Source organism: Macrosteles quadrilineatus, unplaced genomic scaffold, assembly GCF_028750875.1.
Source record: "Macrosteles quadrilineatus isolate MER2022 unplaced genomic scaffold, UCM_ALF_1.0 Scaffold_1__1_contigs__length_201487025, whole genome shotgun sequence".
Taxonomy (NCBI): Eukaryota; Metazoa; Arthropoda; class Insecta; order Hemiptera; family Cicadellidae; genus Macrosteles; species Macrosteles quadrilineatus.
The window spans coordinates 27,786,198-27,804,143 of NW_026542594.1; the positions used below are offsets into that span (position 1 = coordinate 27,786,198).

Sequence of the window (17,946 nt, forward strand, 5' to 3'; positions counted from 1 at the left end):
TTAATACTGTAGTTAGATTATTTGGGTTTTTATTCTAAGTTAGTTGTTTTCCAAATTTCAAAACATTTTTTTTTTAAATGTGAAAATTTCAAACAACTAAAAGAAATTGTAACCGCCTGTCTTTTAACCTACTTTAGTAGACCTAAATATTAATTATTTAGGCTAGTAAGTTAAGTGATGTATTACTTTAGGCAATGTTTAAACGTACTAGAGACTAAACATATACCGCTTGGGAGTGTACTAAAATGTGTTGAGGGTAAGGAATTAGGGATTAAAATAAAGAAACATTATAAATGGAGTATAGACAACTTGTTAAAAACGTACTCACATAATCATCTTACATTACCTGTAATTTGATAAATCTAAAATTAGATTCAAAATTAGATTTTAAATCAGAATGTTGTGTCAACTATTTTAACCAGTTCTACAACTTAAATAGCTTGATGTACCTTCACATAATTGAGAATAACATTTTCATACATTTTATGACTACCTACTAGAAGGCTACTATTCTTTATAACTATTTAACATTAAGGAACAACACATCGTAACAATGAGATTGAATAGTCTCATAATTAAGTGTATAATTTGTGATAAAAGAACAGTATTGTTTATGACGTTAAGTACAAATTTGTTGAACGTTAGTTTCTCCGTTGCTATCAACTGCAGTTTCACTTTTAAATGTTCACGAAAACTAACATAAAACTCTTTTGGTGTATTTTACATCACCCTAGATCTCAGTATAGCATAGAGGATTACTGTTAATTAAGGAAAGTTAGATTATTTCATAATAATGTATAGCAACAAAATATTATTATAGCTCTATAAGCCTCTATCTGATTCTAACTGACAATTGTTGCGTTATTTGGGTATTTAATGTAAACAATTGACGAAACTGAATCGTAAAAAAAAATAGTTTAAGGTTAAAACCCAAACAGGAGAGTAAAAGTTACAATGATATTGTATACGTTTACAATAAGATCAGATATTAATTGAGCAAGATAATTGTACAAAATTTAAATATTTGAATAGTTAAATAGTTTAAAGTTGAAGTAATAGTGCAAAAATTCGTCACGACATTAAACACGTTTTAATTCAGATTACCTAGCAAGAGAACATGCAGAAAAGTTAAGCATTGACATTTCCCTTAGGTGTCTTTGGTAGATGTTTCAATAGTCCCGTGTAGTCGCTATAGCATGATGTAAGGTGTTGTTCACTGTTGTTCAGCCTCAGCAGGGTAGGGGGCGGCGGCCTCTGCCCCCGGGGGTGGTGTCTGGGGCGCTGGAGGTGGAGGTGACATACTCTGCGCGACGCCGATCACCCCACAGGCGACACGTCCACCGGCGTTACCCGTCTTGAGCGACTCCTGGTCACCGCCTCGGCCCAGGTCATCTCCCTGGAGCAACATTAGACTGGTTAACCAAAGATTTTCAACTATTGACAGTGTTCAAAATTGCTTTTCCTACAGTTACCTAACAATGTACATTTTCTCTCACTGATTTGAGAAAGCAAAGTGACCAATTCGCTCATCAGTGAGACAATGTTAACATTGTCTCACTGTAATTACTTTGTCTCACTCCAAATTTGCAACGTGAAGGCCCGTTTCTTTACCAATTTTGTTTTATGGTAACTGTAGGACAAATATAATGTGCAATTCGAGTGCAAAGTGCAATCGCCTCACTCGAGAAGCATTCTCTCGAGAAGGATTTCTCTCGAGTGAGGCAATTGCTCACTTTTCTCACTAGTTGCACAAATGACTGTTTAGTGGTAACAAATCCTTATGAAAACATTAAATATTGGACATTGTTTATTGTGTTATTTTATCAGGATATTGTCATTATCATCTTTACAACATCATATTTATAAATAGTTTACATAACATTGTCAGAGGAAAAAAGTTTCTATTATAATAAGTTGAAGTTAAATGAAGACTCAATTTGGATTATAAATAGTAGCCATGCTTATTATTTTAAATTACATTATTCTGTTAATGGCATGATTCTTCGAAATAATTTTCTATTAATACTTCTTTCTATATCCAATGAATCTTTGGCCTTTAGGGATAATGGATTGTGATCCATGCACGTTCACGTAGTTTTTTTTTACAACAAATTTACTAAGCATGAGGTACCACTTTAAAATATTCTATAGCCTACATATTACTTCCATGGTAAACGGTGCTGCGGTCCCGCAAACTCTGGGGATCATTCAAGGATATACCATTACCCAACTAAAATGATTTTTTTATTAACGCATATGCCAAATGCTTCTACGATAACAAATCAAATAAGGTAGGCTACACTATAAACATTATATTAAAACTAACTACCAGGCTTCTTCAGTAAACATACATTACTTTATCCGTCATATGTTTACGTTGTAACAACATTATTTATAAGTTTCTATATGAAACATTTATTTATCCACCATAAGATATACTCCGAATAGTACTCTAAAGTTTGCATACTCTCTAACGTTACCTTCTCGTTCGTCCTCCCCTGACTCCATGTTACCAAGTATGGTTACCCCTACAGTGGTACAACTATTACTCTCTTTTGTTACCTTCTCGTGGACGACGATGCTACGGCCCAGCACACTCTGAGGACCGCTCAGGGAGATTACATGGTCTGACATCTGGAGAGTCACGTCACCGTCCTCTCCTGCCTCCATGTTACCAAGTATGGTTACCCCTACAGTGGTACAACTATTACTCTCTTTTGTTACCTTCTCGTGGACGACGATGCTACGGCCCAGCACACTCTGAGGACCGCTCAGGGAGATTACATGGTCTGACATCTGGAGAGTCACGTCACCGTCCTCCCCTGCCTCCATGTTACCAAGTATGGTTACCCCTACAGTGGTACAACTATTACTCTCTATTGTTACCTTCTCGTGGACGACGATGCTACGCCCCAGCACACTCTGAGGACCGCTCAGGGAGATTACATGGTCTGACATCTGGAGAGTCACGACGCCGTCCTCTCCTGCCTTCATGTTACCAAGTATGGTTACCCCTACAGTGGTACAACTATTACTCTCTTTTGTTACCTTCTCGTGGACGACGATGCTACGGCCCAGCACACTCTGAGGACCGCTCAGGGAGATTACATGGTCTGACATCTGGAGAGTCACGACGCCGTCCTCTCCTGCCTCCATGTTACCACGTATGGTCACCCCTACAGTGGTACAACTATTACTCTCTATTGTTACCTTCTCGTGGACGACATGCTACGGCCGAGCACACTCTGAGGACCGCTCAGGGAGATTACATGGTCTGACATCTGGAGAGTCACGACGCCGTCCTCCCTGCCACCATGTTACCAAGTATGGTTACCCCTACAGTGGTACAACTATTACTCTCTTTTGTTACCTTCTCGTGGACGACATGCTACGGCCGAGCACACTCTGAGGACCGCTCAGGGAGATTACATGGTCTGACATCTGGAGAGTCACGACGCCGTCCTCTCCTGCCACCATGTTACCAAGTATGGTTACCCCTACGGTACAACTATAACTCTCTATTGTTACCTTCTCGTGGACGACGATGCTACGGCCCAGCACACTCTGAGGACCGCTCAGGGAGATTACATGGTTTGACATCTGGAGAGTCACGACGCCGTCCTCCCTGCCACCATGTTACCAAGTATGGTTACCCCTACGGTACAACTATAACTCTCTATTGTTACCTTCTCGTGGACGACGATGCTACGGCCCAGCACACTCTGAGGACCGCTCAGGGAGATTACATGGTCTGACATCTGGAGAGTCACGACGCCGTCCTCTCCTGCCTCCATGTTACCGAGTATGGTTACCCCTACAGTGGTACAACTATTACTCTCTATTGTTACCTTCTCGTGGACGACATGCTACGGCCGAGCACACTCTGAGGACCGCTCAGGGAGATTACATGGTCTGACATCTGGAGAGTCACGACGCCGTCCTCCCTGCCACCATGTTACCAAGTATGGTTACCCCTACGGTACAACTATAACTCTCTATTGTTACCTTCTCGTGGACGACGATGCTACGGCCCAGCACACTCTGAGGACCGCTCAGGGAGATTACATGGTTTGACATCTGGAGAGTCACGACGCCGTCCTCCCTGCCACCATGTTACCAAGTATGGTTACCCCTACGGTACAACTATAACTCTCTATTGTTACCTTCTCGTGGACGACGATGCTACGGCCCAGCACACTCTGAGGACCGCTCAGGGAGATTACATGGTCTGACATCTGGAGAGTCACGACGCCGTCCTCTCCTGCCTCCATGTTACCGAGTATGGTTACCCCTACAGTGGTACAACTATTACTCTCTATTGTTACCTTCTCGTGGACGACGATGCTACGGCCCAGCACACTCTGAGGACCGCTCAGGGAGATTACATGGTCTGACATCTGGAGAGTCACGACGCCGTCCTCTCCTGCCTCCATGTTACCACGTATGGTCACCCCTACAGTGGTACAACTATTACTCTCTATTGTTACCTTCTCGTGGACGACGATGCTACGGCCCAGCACACTCTGAGGACCGCTCAGGGAGATTACATGGTCTGACATCTGGAGAGTCACGACACCATCTTCGCCTGCCTCTATGTTGCCAAGGTCTCCCACATGTCTGAACGGGTCCACCGGTCCTCCGTGGTTAGTCTGCACAGGCACAACCCATCAAAACATAAAGTAGGAGATAAGTATCCTATATTATTATACGAGGAGACGAGTTAGGGTCAGTCTATGTGTCTCCATTATATTCGAAACTAATATCAGGAAATGGCAATGTTTAAACCAACATAAACTAAGAAAATACTGATTGTCATTTTAAAAAGGATGTATTTTAGTAATCCTTTTCAACAAAGGGTTGAAATATTCCCTAGTAACTTCCAAGAGCAATTCTAGACCCTTCGCTTTACAATGCAATGGTAATTCTCTAATCTGCATGAAAACAACATTCTGGCCATGGTTGCCCCCGGATTGGAGAATATCGAGCCCGAGGAAGCCAGCTAACTGGGAGTGGACTCGGAAATAAATCTGAAGATGTTATCACATGAACACGACTCTGCCGCACGACGCACGACTGACGGCGGCTCGCGAGGAACACAAGAGGCTGTGGAGTTGAAACGTGCGAATTTTTAACATTTAGCAATGACGATTGTTTGAGGAAATAACCGAAGAAGAACTATGACTTAAATTAAAACCTGTATTGGCTTAAAAGTTCTTGTATATATTATTAGATTGGTTTTATTACCTTGGTTCGTAACTGAGAACACGAACTAACCTGGAATGGGTTGTAGTGGGAGCCGGTACTCTTGCAGCCCTCTCGGAGGTCACCCAAGCTGTGTATGTGGAACCCATGTTTACCGGGCGACAATCCAGTGATGTTGCCAGAGATAAAAACTGGACCGTTGGGAGGATGAGGCTGAACCAGGAGTACTGTACCTGTCACCTCACCTTCTCCTCTCAACTGTACTACAGCGGACAGTGGCTGTACGGCCTGAAACAACATCTATATCTGTTGAGTACGTATACAACCAAGTAAGACTGCACTATTCTATCAAGTTCTTTGGTAAGAAATAAATGTGTACGTAATAGCCTATCTGACCCCACCTGTTGATTTATTTAACCCAGGATGGAGCCCGGACCGAAGCCAATTTAGAGGCCTGCAGGACCCGGTATAGTCATAGCATTGCACATAGCAACCCGTAACTAAGGGAAACAGAAGTAGTGAGTGATAAGCAAGAGTTATAATTCAAGACGTTCACTTAGTTACCATTACTACAACAAGACCTAAGTGTCTTAAGAACATTAACATGTCCACAGACTTTTGCCCTTTTATGGTTTTTAGTTAATTTTATATTTGAAAGTTGAGATTAAATGTCGGTTATTTTACTGTAATAATGGTTCTTTACGTGATCTATGACGAGACAACGTGGGATAATAAAGGGTATTTTCTTGGAGCACAAAGTATGGTTCCCGGCCGAATGATTTGCCCAGTAGATGATTACTGATGATAATGATTACTTATAGAGTAGAAGTATTATTTTTGTTCTTACTCTAGCTGGATGTTTAATGAACACTGACATATTACACACAATTTTATGATATAAAGAGACCCATGTAGCATTTTTTAACTATCATAGCAATGGGCCCCACTGTGTAATACGGATGATTTTTTAAGTAAAAAGCATATTTTCAAAATTTAAGCCTGAAACATTTTAACTAGGTTGCCTTTAACCGTAATTAGTATTATAACGAACAAGAAAATAATTTTTACTTTGTGGCTTTTTGTGTAAATCTAACAACACAGTAAAGAAGTTGAGTGCATAAATTGAAACTAAACATAGTAAGCTGTAAAAAACATTGTTAAAATTAGAGTAATTAGGTCTACATGTGAAGTAAATACAAATTAATATAAAATTTCCTAGGGAGCTGAGCTATATTTCTTTAGTGAGCTACGATTAAACTAGAAATCAGAAATAATCACCCAACAGGTTTTTTCCAAGACATCCTTGACATTTACCGCATGTCTAAGACAGCGGACAAAGAATGGCCTTAGAGTAATAGCTTGTTAAGGTAAGTATTAACACCTAATAAGAAAACAAATTAATTTGGTATTTTCAAAGATAAAAGATAAAGATTGTGCTTTATAGGTTGCAAGGAAAAGGTTCTTGAGCCGTACTACAATAGTAGTTTACGCAACGATTGCGTTAAGTGAGTCTTTACGACACGAGTAGAAAATTTAAGGCACTCGCCAAGGCTCGTGCCTTAAAAACCTTCTACGAGTGTCGTAAAGACTATTAACGCGAGTTGCGTACACTACTTTACCTACGACCGTTTTTTAATTACTATCAATCTGGATTTAATTACTAACAATCACTAATGATAACTTTTTAGAGAGGTTATGTTTTCGTGTATTGTCATTGCCACTGAAAGTGATGCAACGACTTGTTGTATAATCAGCTGATTTCCTGTAATTACGTGTTTGTTAAACTTCGTTAAATATTACATTGCTAGCAGCATTCTTACCATAAATAATATTGTATCAGGTACAATTCGGCAAATATTTCATTTATTTTTGGACTTCCACCAACTTAATTAAGATACGCGAGTATCAACATGAACAAGTCGGATCAACAATTAAATTGGTCAACTGATCAGCTGATCAGCTGATTAGTTGACGTTCGAAGCATTACAATTTTAATTCTTTTCTCTCAATACTTGAACCTCATTGGTCCGTTACCTGTGTGGATATGAGAAAACTATGCGGATATGAAATGAAACTATGCGGATATGAAAGTAAACAGCTGTAAAGTGAAACCTTTCAATTCTAAGAACTGGACTGAAATGGCTACTTTAAAAAACGGTCGTAGGTAAAATTAATTATTCAAATAAGACTCATTAGAATAGTTATCACTCATTGTTTCAACATGAATGGTGATGGTGTTAACAATCATACATGATTTTTTAAATTAGAGTGTAACGATTAATATGTTTGTTTTTAATATTTCTCCCACTTTTGCGGTAGGATTTATAATTAAAATTTGTGATATTTTTATAATAACAATCCACATAAATACAACTGTAGGCTTATTCACCCGCAGGATAGCATGTATACAGTATGCTCAAAGCGTTCACACCGTGCTGCCCTCCGCGCTCTCCCAAATGAAGTACTTTCATCCAGTATTCATTGGAGTTAAGGGCTGCCACAAGTTTATTTACAGTGCGGCCCACTAGCTCATTCTAGCGGTGAAATTTGAATTGCAACCTTTCTAGTGTTAAGCAATTGTGAACTCAACCAGGATGTCTCATAGCGTCCACTTCTATTCTAGGGACATGTTGCTTTTATTTCATACAATCCCTTCTCCTTAATGAGCGAGCGTTTGCAAAGGACCTGTTGACACGCATCACACCGTGCTATATGACGCATAACGAGAAATCACATATTCATTCATATAGATTTATTTTGATCAAATTCACTGGCTAAATATTTTTACAAAATCAACTAGGCTTAGCAAATAAAAAAACACTTAAATTTCTAGATATATCTAAATATTGTTACCGTTATGCTGAAAATTATACCTTTTTCTCTCTTACTTAACTTTCAAACAGGTTTACAGTTTTAGATCAATAGGTAGGCTAAGGTAGTTAAGACTCGCTTTTTCCCCTTTTACCCTTTAAACTCTCTGTTATTCGCGTTTATCTTTATCAAATACATCATGTTTATTGCAAAGAAATAAGATAGCCTAATGCAATAATAGTATCGCATATGTATACTTACGATCTGATTTTAAATAGATGATGTAACTACATCAGTAAGGTACACAATAGGATCAAAAACTGGTTAAGGAAAACATTTTATGTTGTAAATCCACAAAACCAAGAAAAAGTAAAAAAACAAAAGTTTGATTGCTTTGTTTTTGTAAGCTGAATTGCGGGTGTAATTGTATAGTTGTATACTAGAGTAAAGATATCGAAGTGAACCTAGATCATCTTCTATTTTGTTTTAAAAATGGTTATGGTTAACCCAAACAATTATACAGTCCAATTTTAAGCCTTCAAAACCTACAATATTTAGACAATAAGTTTTAAGCCACATTTAAGATGAGCCTGCGATGTTAAGAATATCCTCTAGTCGGCGCGATTTTGCGCCAAACATTAGACAAACGAGTCTAAGCCGTCAGTAACAAAGGCTGTAATTGGTCATTGTAATCCTTACACTAACATCGCACACTTGCTAAGCTCTTTATAATCCTCACTAGAGCTGATCGCCTGTTAGTCGACAGCTGACTTGTCTTAGGTTGAATCCACGCAATAAAAAATACGATAATTTGTAAACTGTGAGTACACTAAGCCCTAATAAGATTATTACAACAAATATTTCAAATATATGCACAGGGTTTATACATATTTTTTTAATGATTTGGACTCCTTCTTAAATAAAGAACTAAAATTTAAATTTATATTTCGTTACAATATAAATAACGGCCAGTGTGATGACACCATATGAAAACTATTAGCCTTTATCCCGGACCCAGAACATAATCCATGGTAGCATTAGTGTAACTTCAGCGGACAGTAGTAATGGCGGACTACATTAAATCATTACGTCACTGTAAAAAGACACTTTAGGGCGACATTAGGATGTAATTACTGTGTTTCTTACTGGCTAGCCTTGCTGATACGCAAAAGGTCATCCAGTACAGTGCTGCAAACAAACGCACTGAACATTACATACTACAAACCCCATTATACACTATACATTATACACATTACACAGTAGATGTAGTAGAATCCTAACACGACTTGTATCACTCGTAGACTCTCGGTAGCTTCTATATGAAAACAATGCTCTCAATACAGTATAATAATATAGCTTAATTAGACCCAATAAATTTACCCAATAAATACATGTGCGGTAAAAGTAGTCCTATACGTTTAAATGCAGAATCAGACTTCCTATATATATATGGACAACTTGTAGCCAACAATGTACACAAATTGGACAAGTTGCATGAGCCACTCACAGAGTGCGTGAGGGTCAAATATATCACTTCTCTTGTAGTTTGTGATACTTCTATGGATGACAAGACTTTAAATAAACCTGAAAGTAAATTATATTTGAGATAGGTTTTATTAAAAGTTGGCGTGTTTGGAAAATATTCGTAATTGGCATCAGTGCACCACTCATTGGTGGCTCAACTCAAATTCGTACATTCTTCAATAAAACTATGACGACAGCATTTAAAGAGGAATAGTAAGTCTACGTATATTAATATTAGAAACAAATTACGTCACTTGTATAGCCTACGTATATCCATACTATTATAGAAAAATCTAATGATGTCTGTCTGTATGTGTATTACTAATAGGTGCAAAAACTACTGAACCAACTGGGCTTAAGTTGTACAAAAATATAGCTACCATACCAAGGACCATTATAGGACTGTTCACATTTCGACACTGACCGTAGGCTTTGCCCCTTTGGCTTTAAACGTTCTGAGGTGAACATTTTAAAAGTAAATATTGATTGGTCTCCATGGCTGTGATGAGAACACTAACAATGTTTGTATACATTTGCTTTGACATATAAATCTAAACAAAAAGAACTGCTAAACTGCATATTTCACAATTTCAGACAGCTGATACAAAGAAATTATTAAATATAATATTTTCCATAACTATGAGGTAGAATTATTTTAATCTAACCGTTTATCATGGATTATTTAATCTAAAACTATGTCAATGATTATAGAAAAAAAATCTATAATCGTTGCTGTATCGACTCTGGCTCTGCTATGGATTTGTGTATAAGTTATAAAAATAATGTTATTGATATGTTTTAATTGGAAACAGTATGAAAATAACAATGTAGAGATGTTTTGAATGAATTTGGAGGCTACTTTAAATCAATTCTAACTGCTGAACATGTGTTAGATTAACTTAACATAACTTGCACATCACATTGTTTTTTATATATATATTTAGGTAAATTAAGTTATTGTGTTTTGCCAAACCTATGCATAAATTAAACTAAAGAATATCATCAATAACTAAATTGTACGTCGTTGATTTTAGTTTTCTAAAATCTGTTGTATATGTATAACTATATTTAATTATCAAATGATAATACAACATACTCTTGTTTTATCTTAGCATGGCTTTAAGTTCACATTTACTTTATTTGATACATTTATTATTAGTGTTTTGCCACAACACTGTTTAAATTAAACCAAGAAAAATATTATAAAACTAAGCAGTACACAGTGTTCTTTTGTTTCTAAAATCAATGAATTATCTGTCACTATGCTTACTTAATGGTAAGTGTGAAAATGTAAAGGCAATGGACGATGGGACAGATTAAAAGAACTGGTTTGTATATTAAGTTGGTTTTTGATATTTTGTAGAGTAGAATCAGAGATGCAATGAAACATATACTGTATTTGCTATTACATTTTTTAGTCCTTGATGCTTTGATAATCATATTAATCTGTCTGCTGTCTTTAACGCTAAATTATTTGTTTAAAATATTTTATAGTACCCATAGATATAGTTTCTTTAATATTTAAAAAGACTGTATTGATAAGGCACAGCAATATTTCTAAAGTTTATAACAGCTGACTTAGTTTTGCTAATGATTTATTGTGAGTGAAGAAATTGAAGATGGAAGGATTTGTGATTTAAAAAGAAGAGTGAAATTAAAACAAATGTTCATTTAAATTTAATAATTAGTATTTTTGCAACTTCAAAATTGAAATTTAAAATATCAATAATAATTTAAAAGATATGTAATTAAGGGAGATGAAGGTAAATCATGTATGTCAAAGTTTTATTGAAGATTTGGTCAGTTTTTCTCAAATCAGCCTACACAAGGTTTAAAATTAATCAAAACCAAAATGGTGGTATCCACTACGTACCAGATTTAAAAGTCATAACTTAAATGTTTCTATTAAGGCCATACAAGTTGAATTTTGTTTCTAAAAGGTAAGGCGGATGTGTAACTATTATATGCAACAGATTTAAAGATTAAAATGTTTCTATTCTGTGCCCTCTTCCCAAGCACGGGTACAACAGCTAGTCAAGTACTTAATGGAAAATAGAACAGAATTTTTCTAAGGAAACAAATTAAATTTAAGTACTCATGAAATCATTATGTTAACCAATTTGGCGATTCTGTTTATTAATGGAGGTCACGTAAGCAGAAATAATGTTAATGCCCATAGCTATCTTAGGCTGTTATAGTCAAACACTGTTGTTGGGGTAACATGTAAGTCAAGTTACTCAGCGGTAGACTTGCGGCTGAATGTTTAACAAGGTAGCCCCAAACATGTGTTAAGGGCTTGTATGTTTAGCTAATGTTGACATGTTTGTGGCCTACTTCCGCTCACTGTGAACATGCGGGATACAAAAAATCCAGAAAGGGGCTTAACTTAATAACATTATATTAAGAAATTATACACATTTTTACTTTATTTAATTTAGGCTACTATAAAGTCACAGTTAGCAAAATATTAATAATCACAGTACCTACTTGTAATTATTTTTCTGTTTTTACTTGTTATTTGCATATGCCTAATAATCTATATTTACGTATCATGAATATAGATTATTCATGATACGTAATAATGGTCATAATAAGGTTTAGTAATGGATTAACAAATAAATCTAGTGATATTTCAACTTAATAGGCTACTATTATAAAACATATACAGTAATATTTGAAAACTAATATTTATTTAATAGTTGCCATAAATGCCAGTACCAGTTCATACTCATCCTAACAAATTTATATATTTAGATGTAGCTTATATTTGTATGAAAAATTAAAGCTGCAACGCAAATATTCTTTTTAATAACCACCATATTGGTTAGATTATTATTCTAGAGCAAAACAGCAATTACAAACATTGCTGGCAAGGCTATTAGATTATTTGAAATCATTTTTGATTTCTATAAATAGTAATAATATTCAGATTTCAATTATCAAAATTGCAATCTTGCCGGGGAACATCTAGCTTTGACGTTTGAAAATCTCTCTTGGCTTTCGAAAACATGTAAAATACTGAGGACAAAACACGAACGTGGGGTCACGAATTTTACTGGAAAGATATACAGTAGGCTTATAAATAGGCAATTGCACTGATAGCACACTTGATGAATTTACAATGCCATATATATGTCTTTAATATCTAAAACCTAAAACCGTAGTAGTTTGCTTTTATGGTATGGTATACATTTTACCAATTCAATAGAAATGCAACAAACAAATATAGAACAAGTTATAAAATTTAATAATGGTCAAAAACAAAATCGTATGTACATAGCACTGATTTATATTAAGGACCTCTTCATTCTGTGATATGATTAAATTAATTTAAATTTAAAACTAGAGGAAGAGGCTTATTTATTGGTTGTTATTTTTTTATTGAAAAATGTTTAACGTTACGTAAAGAATATTCGTTAGTTTTTGCTGACTTACAACTACAATTTTGTTTAGGTTTAAATTTTAAATGGTTTTTAATCCAAGTTAAATGTTATTACACTTGTGTAAAAAGGCACAGAAGCTAATGGAGTTTGAGCACTACCACCCACTTCATGAATCTATTATAAACATTTTTCACCTAAGGGCTTACAGCATCTTCTGAAAAGTGAATTCGGTTAGTTTAATCGATAATACTGTCAATATATTTGTTATAAAATATATGTGTATATAATATACATTTACATAGACAATATAATTCAGTTAATATAAAAAATATACTGGATAAAATTAACTCTTATGAAACACTTCTGTGTAGTCTTTATTCGTTTGTATATTAAAGCAAAACAGTCTTGACATAACGCAGTTGGCGTTGGTACTGGAGGGCAAACGCGAAGTGACGTCAACAAAGGCAATAAAGTCGGCGACAAACATGTTAGCATTTGTTGTAATTGAAATACGTATAACAAAGGATTGTTTTACTCTAAATTACATTTTATAATTACTGTTCGTTCTCTCCTTTATACTGATAAAATAATTTGATAACTAATAATACTTAAATCTCAGTTTGTATTATTTTAGCCCGGTTTCGGTACACATATTATCAATTAAATGGTATGTTATATAGTTAGAAAACAGGTTGGAACTCTTTACAAATTATGCGGTTAATAAAGAATGTTTTAAAAAAGTCTGTCAGTTTATATCTAATGTAATTTTACCAGTTAAAACTTATTTACTTTTGGATTGAATAGGTCTACTCAATGGCCCAAGTTTTCAAGTGATAGACAAGAGGCAATGTCGGTATTTAAGTGCGGGGTGAGAGTTTTTAATTACGAATGCCAAGAGTAAGTCTTAACGACCTATTTAAACAGCGTTACTTTTCAATTCTGGACGTCTTGGTGCAGGTTTGCAAGTCCTGTTAATTAAGAGAAGTTTATTTGTGGCCGGAATGTTTTCCTCGTGGTCGTCACACGCGTTAATTAAACACACATCGCAGAGTATTGTTAACACGCAACACGTCGTGAGTCTACATCAATGCTATATGAAGCCTAGGGTTGTAAACGCCAGCCCTTGATCTGTGAGCTGCAAGTGTTACACAGAAATATCTGACCACTAGGTAGGTTTTCCTTCTCTAATTTAATTTTCCACATACGTATTCATAGTTTATTTTTATTTGCATATTCATTTTGTCGAGTACGTGACGATTTGTAACTTCAAAGACGGACTTATTCAAAATTTACTTTAACCGTATTCTTGTTAAAACCAATTGTTATAAATGTAGTGTTAGTGGGTAGTCAAACTTAACATGAATTCCAATGTTGCTGCCAGTTTTGTGAGCTATAATCGTAAATAAATTTTGTAAATTACATTTCGTCTAAACGTCCTACAGCTTTTAAACAAATTATGGTTATTAAATTAAATTTCCAAACGCAAAAAAGTAATTATTGTTACCAAATGCTTTATTATAATTAAATATAATCTAGCAATATTCCATTAATAGATGGTTCTGTTCTAAAAAAGACTAATTCCACCCTACACTCCTTCTCACCAAATGATACAATTGTGGTCTGAAAATGTAAACATCTTGACTGAACCGTCAAGAACCAATACGTTAACAATCTTCTCCCAACAATACCATATCATCCTATTGACAAAACTGCTGAGGACCTTACACTGTAAAAATCTTAGCAAAATAGAGCACAACTCTGCCTAGTCAGTTCTAAACACTCCTACTTCTTCCGATCATTCTCATAAACATGTACGTAAGACAAGGTTAACAGTTGAGTTTGACAATACTTCCATTAACAACACTACTAAAACTACTAACATAGTTTAAAAGTTGTTAAGGTACTAGAGAATAAAAAAAACTGAATGCATATTATAACCAATAATATTTTTGACTAAATAACATTTACCAATAAGACCAATACAATTCATTAAGATTAACCAAAAATGTTATTCCATACTACAGCGAATATTTTTCAATGGAATATGGTTTTCAATAACCTAGTCGTATATTGAATAACCAATTATGAAAACTATAATTCTAAACTAGAACTCAATTAGCCTATCTGAGCTAAAATAAGAACGAGTTTAACTCAATCAATTTATTTGATTTGACTGTAAATGCAGAAATAATGTAGGTACGTAAGCCCTTAAAAAGCTCAAATTTAAAACAAATTATTGCTATATTTGAACAAATTAAGGATCTAATTGTCTTTAACGCAGCAGCTCTAAAAATTTTAAATTAATAATCAATTCTTAGATATCTTTAGTGAAAGCAGAATTTATCTAAATTATTTTGTTGATTAGTAAAAAAAACTTCAAGCACTCTATCAACAAAATTACGAGTAGAATAACAATTTTACATAACCCGCCATGTTAAACTTCCCTATCCCAAGCGTGATGTATACAACTTCCTTACTTCTCGAGTGATGTAAAGTATTAAAAACTCACTCGGTGATGTAAAGAAACCCATTTAAATAACATTGAGTGCTTAACTTAAAAAATATAACTCTATGGAGCCAACGACGTTCAACGCTAGAAATCAGCTGTGCGCTTGAATGTTATTGTTATGCTTAAAAAGTATTTTTCATCACTCCTTAACGAAAGTAACTATTTTCGATAACAGCTGACATCAATGAAAGTAGACGTTTCCCAAGCTCTAATTTAGGGCGAGGGAAAATCGATCAGCTGATTTTCCCTCGCTCTAAATTTACTTTCCCTCGCTCTCAATTAGTTCTCCATTTGTTCACTAGCGCGCTAGTGTTTTGTTCCTGTTTAATTTAATGATTTTAATCAGCTGTATGTATTTTTAAAAGTTGTGTTATTCTTTTATTTTGATGTTTAAACAAAATTTATTGAGAAATATACGTAGGTTTCTTTTTAGAAGATTTTATTTTATTTTGATGTTCAATCAAATTAATTGCGGAATAAAATTGTTTTAATATTACTGAGGTCTACTATTCTGTGTTTGTGTATTTTTGCGTCGTGATGAAAAGTATCGTTCATAACTCGTACCGAAAGTTATTATCCGGCACTTGCTCCATTATTCCCGTCCTCGGCTTCGCCTCGTACGTGAAAATAGCTCTCACATACTCGGCTTCGCCTCGCACGTGAAATTGGAGTTCCCTGTGTTCGGCTTCGCCTCACACAAAAACTTGAGCGCGCAACGGAAAATGCCACTTTCGGTCCTAGTAATGAAATATACTATTCCTAACCTAGCTTTTGTAATGTTGTTAGTAAAATAATATCACTGATAGAAGATGAGTGAAAAGGATAATGAAAAATATTGTACGTTAACCCATGTATATTGTCGGGTCAGGTAAAATCTTGTACGTTACACGTTACGCAAGAGCGTGTTTATATCACTTAGGTGAATTATGCAACTCGCTTCCGCTCGTTGCACAACATTCACCTGCGTGATGTAAAAACGCTCTTACTACACTTGTAATGTAAATAGCTATTAATACATTTCTAATCACATGTTAAATGTAAACAAAGACGTTTTACGCAACTCTACTGTAAAATGACATGTTTTCGTTGCATGTTTATCACCTGCAAAAATATATCATTACATTGTTTAATACGACAAAAGAATGTTTACTATACGAAAGTAATGTTTACAATCTTTTTTTAGATTTTGCCGACGTAAACAAACAAATATTTGGTATTGTTTTATCAACTACGGTTTTAATTTTCAACAACTAAATAAAATATTAACTTTAAATCGAAGACATAACCTAAATACCATCACCGCAGCAAACCTGCAGACTAAGCGAATTTCCATTTTTGCATGATTTTATTTTCAATTAAATCTATTCAAATAACATTAGGTTTTACGAGTACCTAGGTTTGCTACCTACAGGGAGGGTAATAAAGTGTGTGTTTTAGTAAAATATTAATAGCTTAGTATAAAATAAATAGATTTGCCAGGTTTGATCCAAATATATCCATAAACAAGCAAACTACAACAGTTTACTTATTCTCCGTAAGAATAACATAGGAATTTTTAATTTAAAATTTTCTCCGTAACCAATAGTCATACAGAAACACTTCAATTTACAAAACTATTTATGGCCTAGAGAAAATTTGGGGAATTTTAAGTTTTGAGGGTCAAAAACAAGAAAACCCCATTGTTACCCCATAAATCCCCCCATAAAACCCCGTTCCCATGGTCCGATCATGCTGTTTCGCGAACCCGTTCAAATAAACGTAGGTTTACACGATAAATCTTGCACTTCAAATATTGTCTCAAATATGTAATGACTCACTTTCTACTCTTGTTATGAAATATACTAGCCTATTTCAATCCCAATGTATTTTAAAAGGAAGATATTTTCGTTATTTCTCTCTTTCATGTAGGTTTGGACATAATCTGCCATTTTCCCGACCCCCTTGGGCCAAGACCTTTAATTGGGCCCTCTGACATCATCCTGCGAGCAGTCAAACCCTCACAATTTTTATTTAAAAACATCGCTTACATAATTAATAATATAGATACCAACAACCGGTTAGCAAATAACATAAAAACAAACTTGACCTAATGAAATTTTATATACAACTTAAAAGTTGATCCGTTTGTAATGATAATTTAATTAATGGTGGTTGGAAAAATCTAGTGTGTTTTACAGGAACACACCGTCCGTCATTGCCACTTTCAAAATGTGTGGCCGTCGCTCAGCTAAAGAGCGGCTCGCTACATCCATGTTGATAAAAAGGCATCGTCGTTATATTCTCATTATCATGTATTAATATAATATTTGAGTTTCCCTTTGGGGTTCACTGTGATATAACATAATGTCTCTGTTTGTTTTCAACCACTCACGACTCTTTAAAATGACGACGTAAGCTGGCCCTTTGTCCAAAGTTAATCGTGTTTTTCCTCGCGAGTACAAATATACAATCAATTGGCCTCGAGTTAGTCAGCATCAGTCCGTGTTGAATGTTAAGCTAAGTCTTTGAAAGTATAAT

General features: G+C 35.2%; 1 protein-coding gene across 1 annotated transcript in view; it reads right to left on the bottom strand.

Moving 5' to 3' along the window:
- Positions 1 to 294: 294 nt before the first annotated feature.
- The window catches only part of LOC129005693 (superoxide dismutase [Cu-Zn]-like), a 37,475-nt gene continuing 19,823 nt past the window's right edge, over positions 295 to 17,946 (bottom strand). Inside the window, exons 2-4 of the mRNA XM_054434659.1 lie at positions 5,275 to 5,490; positions 4,488 to 4,649; positions 295 to 1,396 (exon numbers count right to left, since the gene is read on the bottom strand). Of these exons, the coding sequence (XP_054290634.1) occupies positions 1,214 to 1,396; positions 4,488 to 4,649; positions 5,275 to 5,490 (561 nt within the window). The 3' untranslated portion in view covers positions 295 to 1,213. The remainder of the gene's footprint in view (positions 1,397 to 4,487; positions 4,650 to 5,274; positions 5,491 to 17,946) is intronic.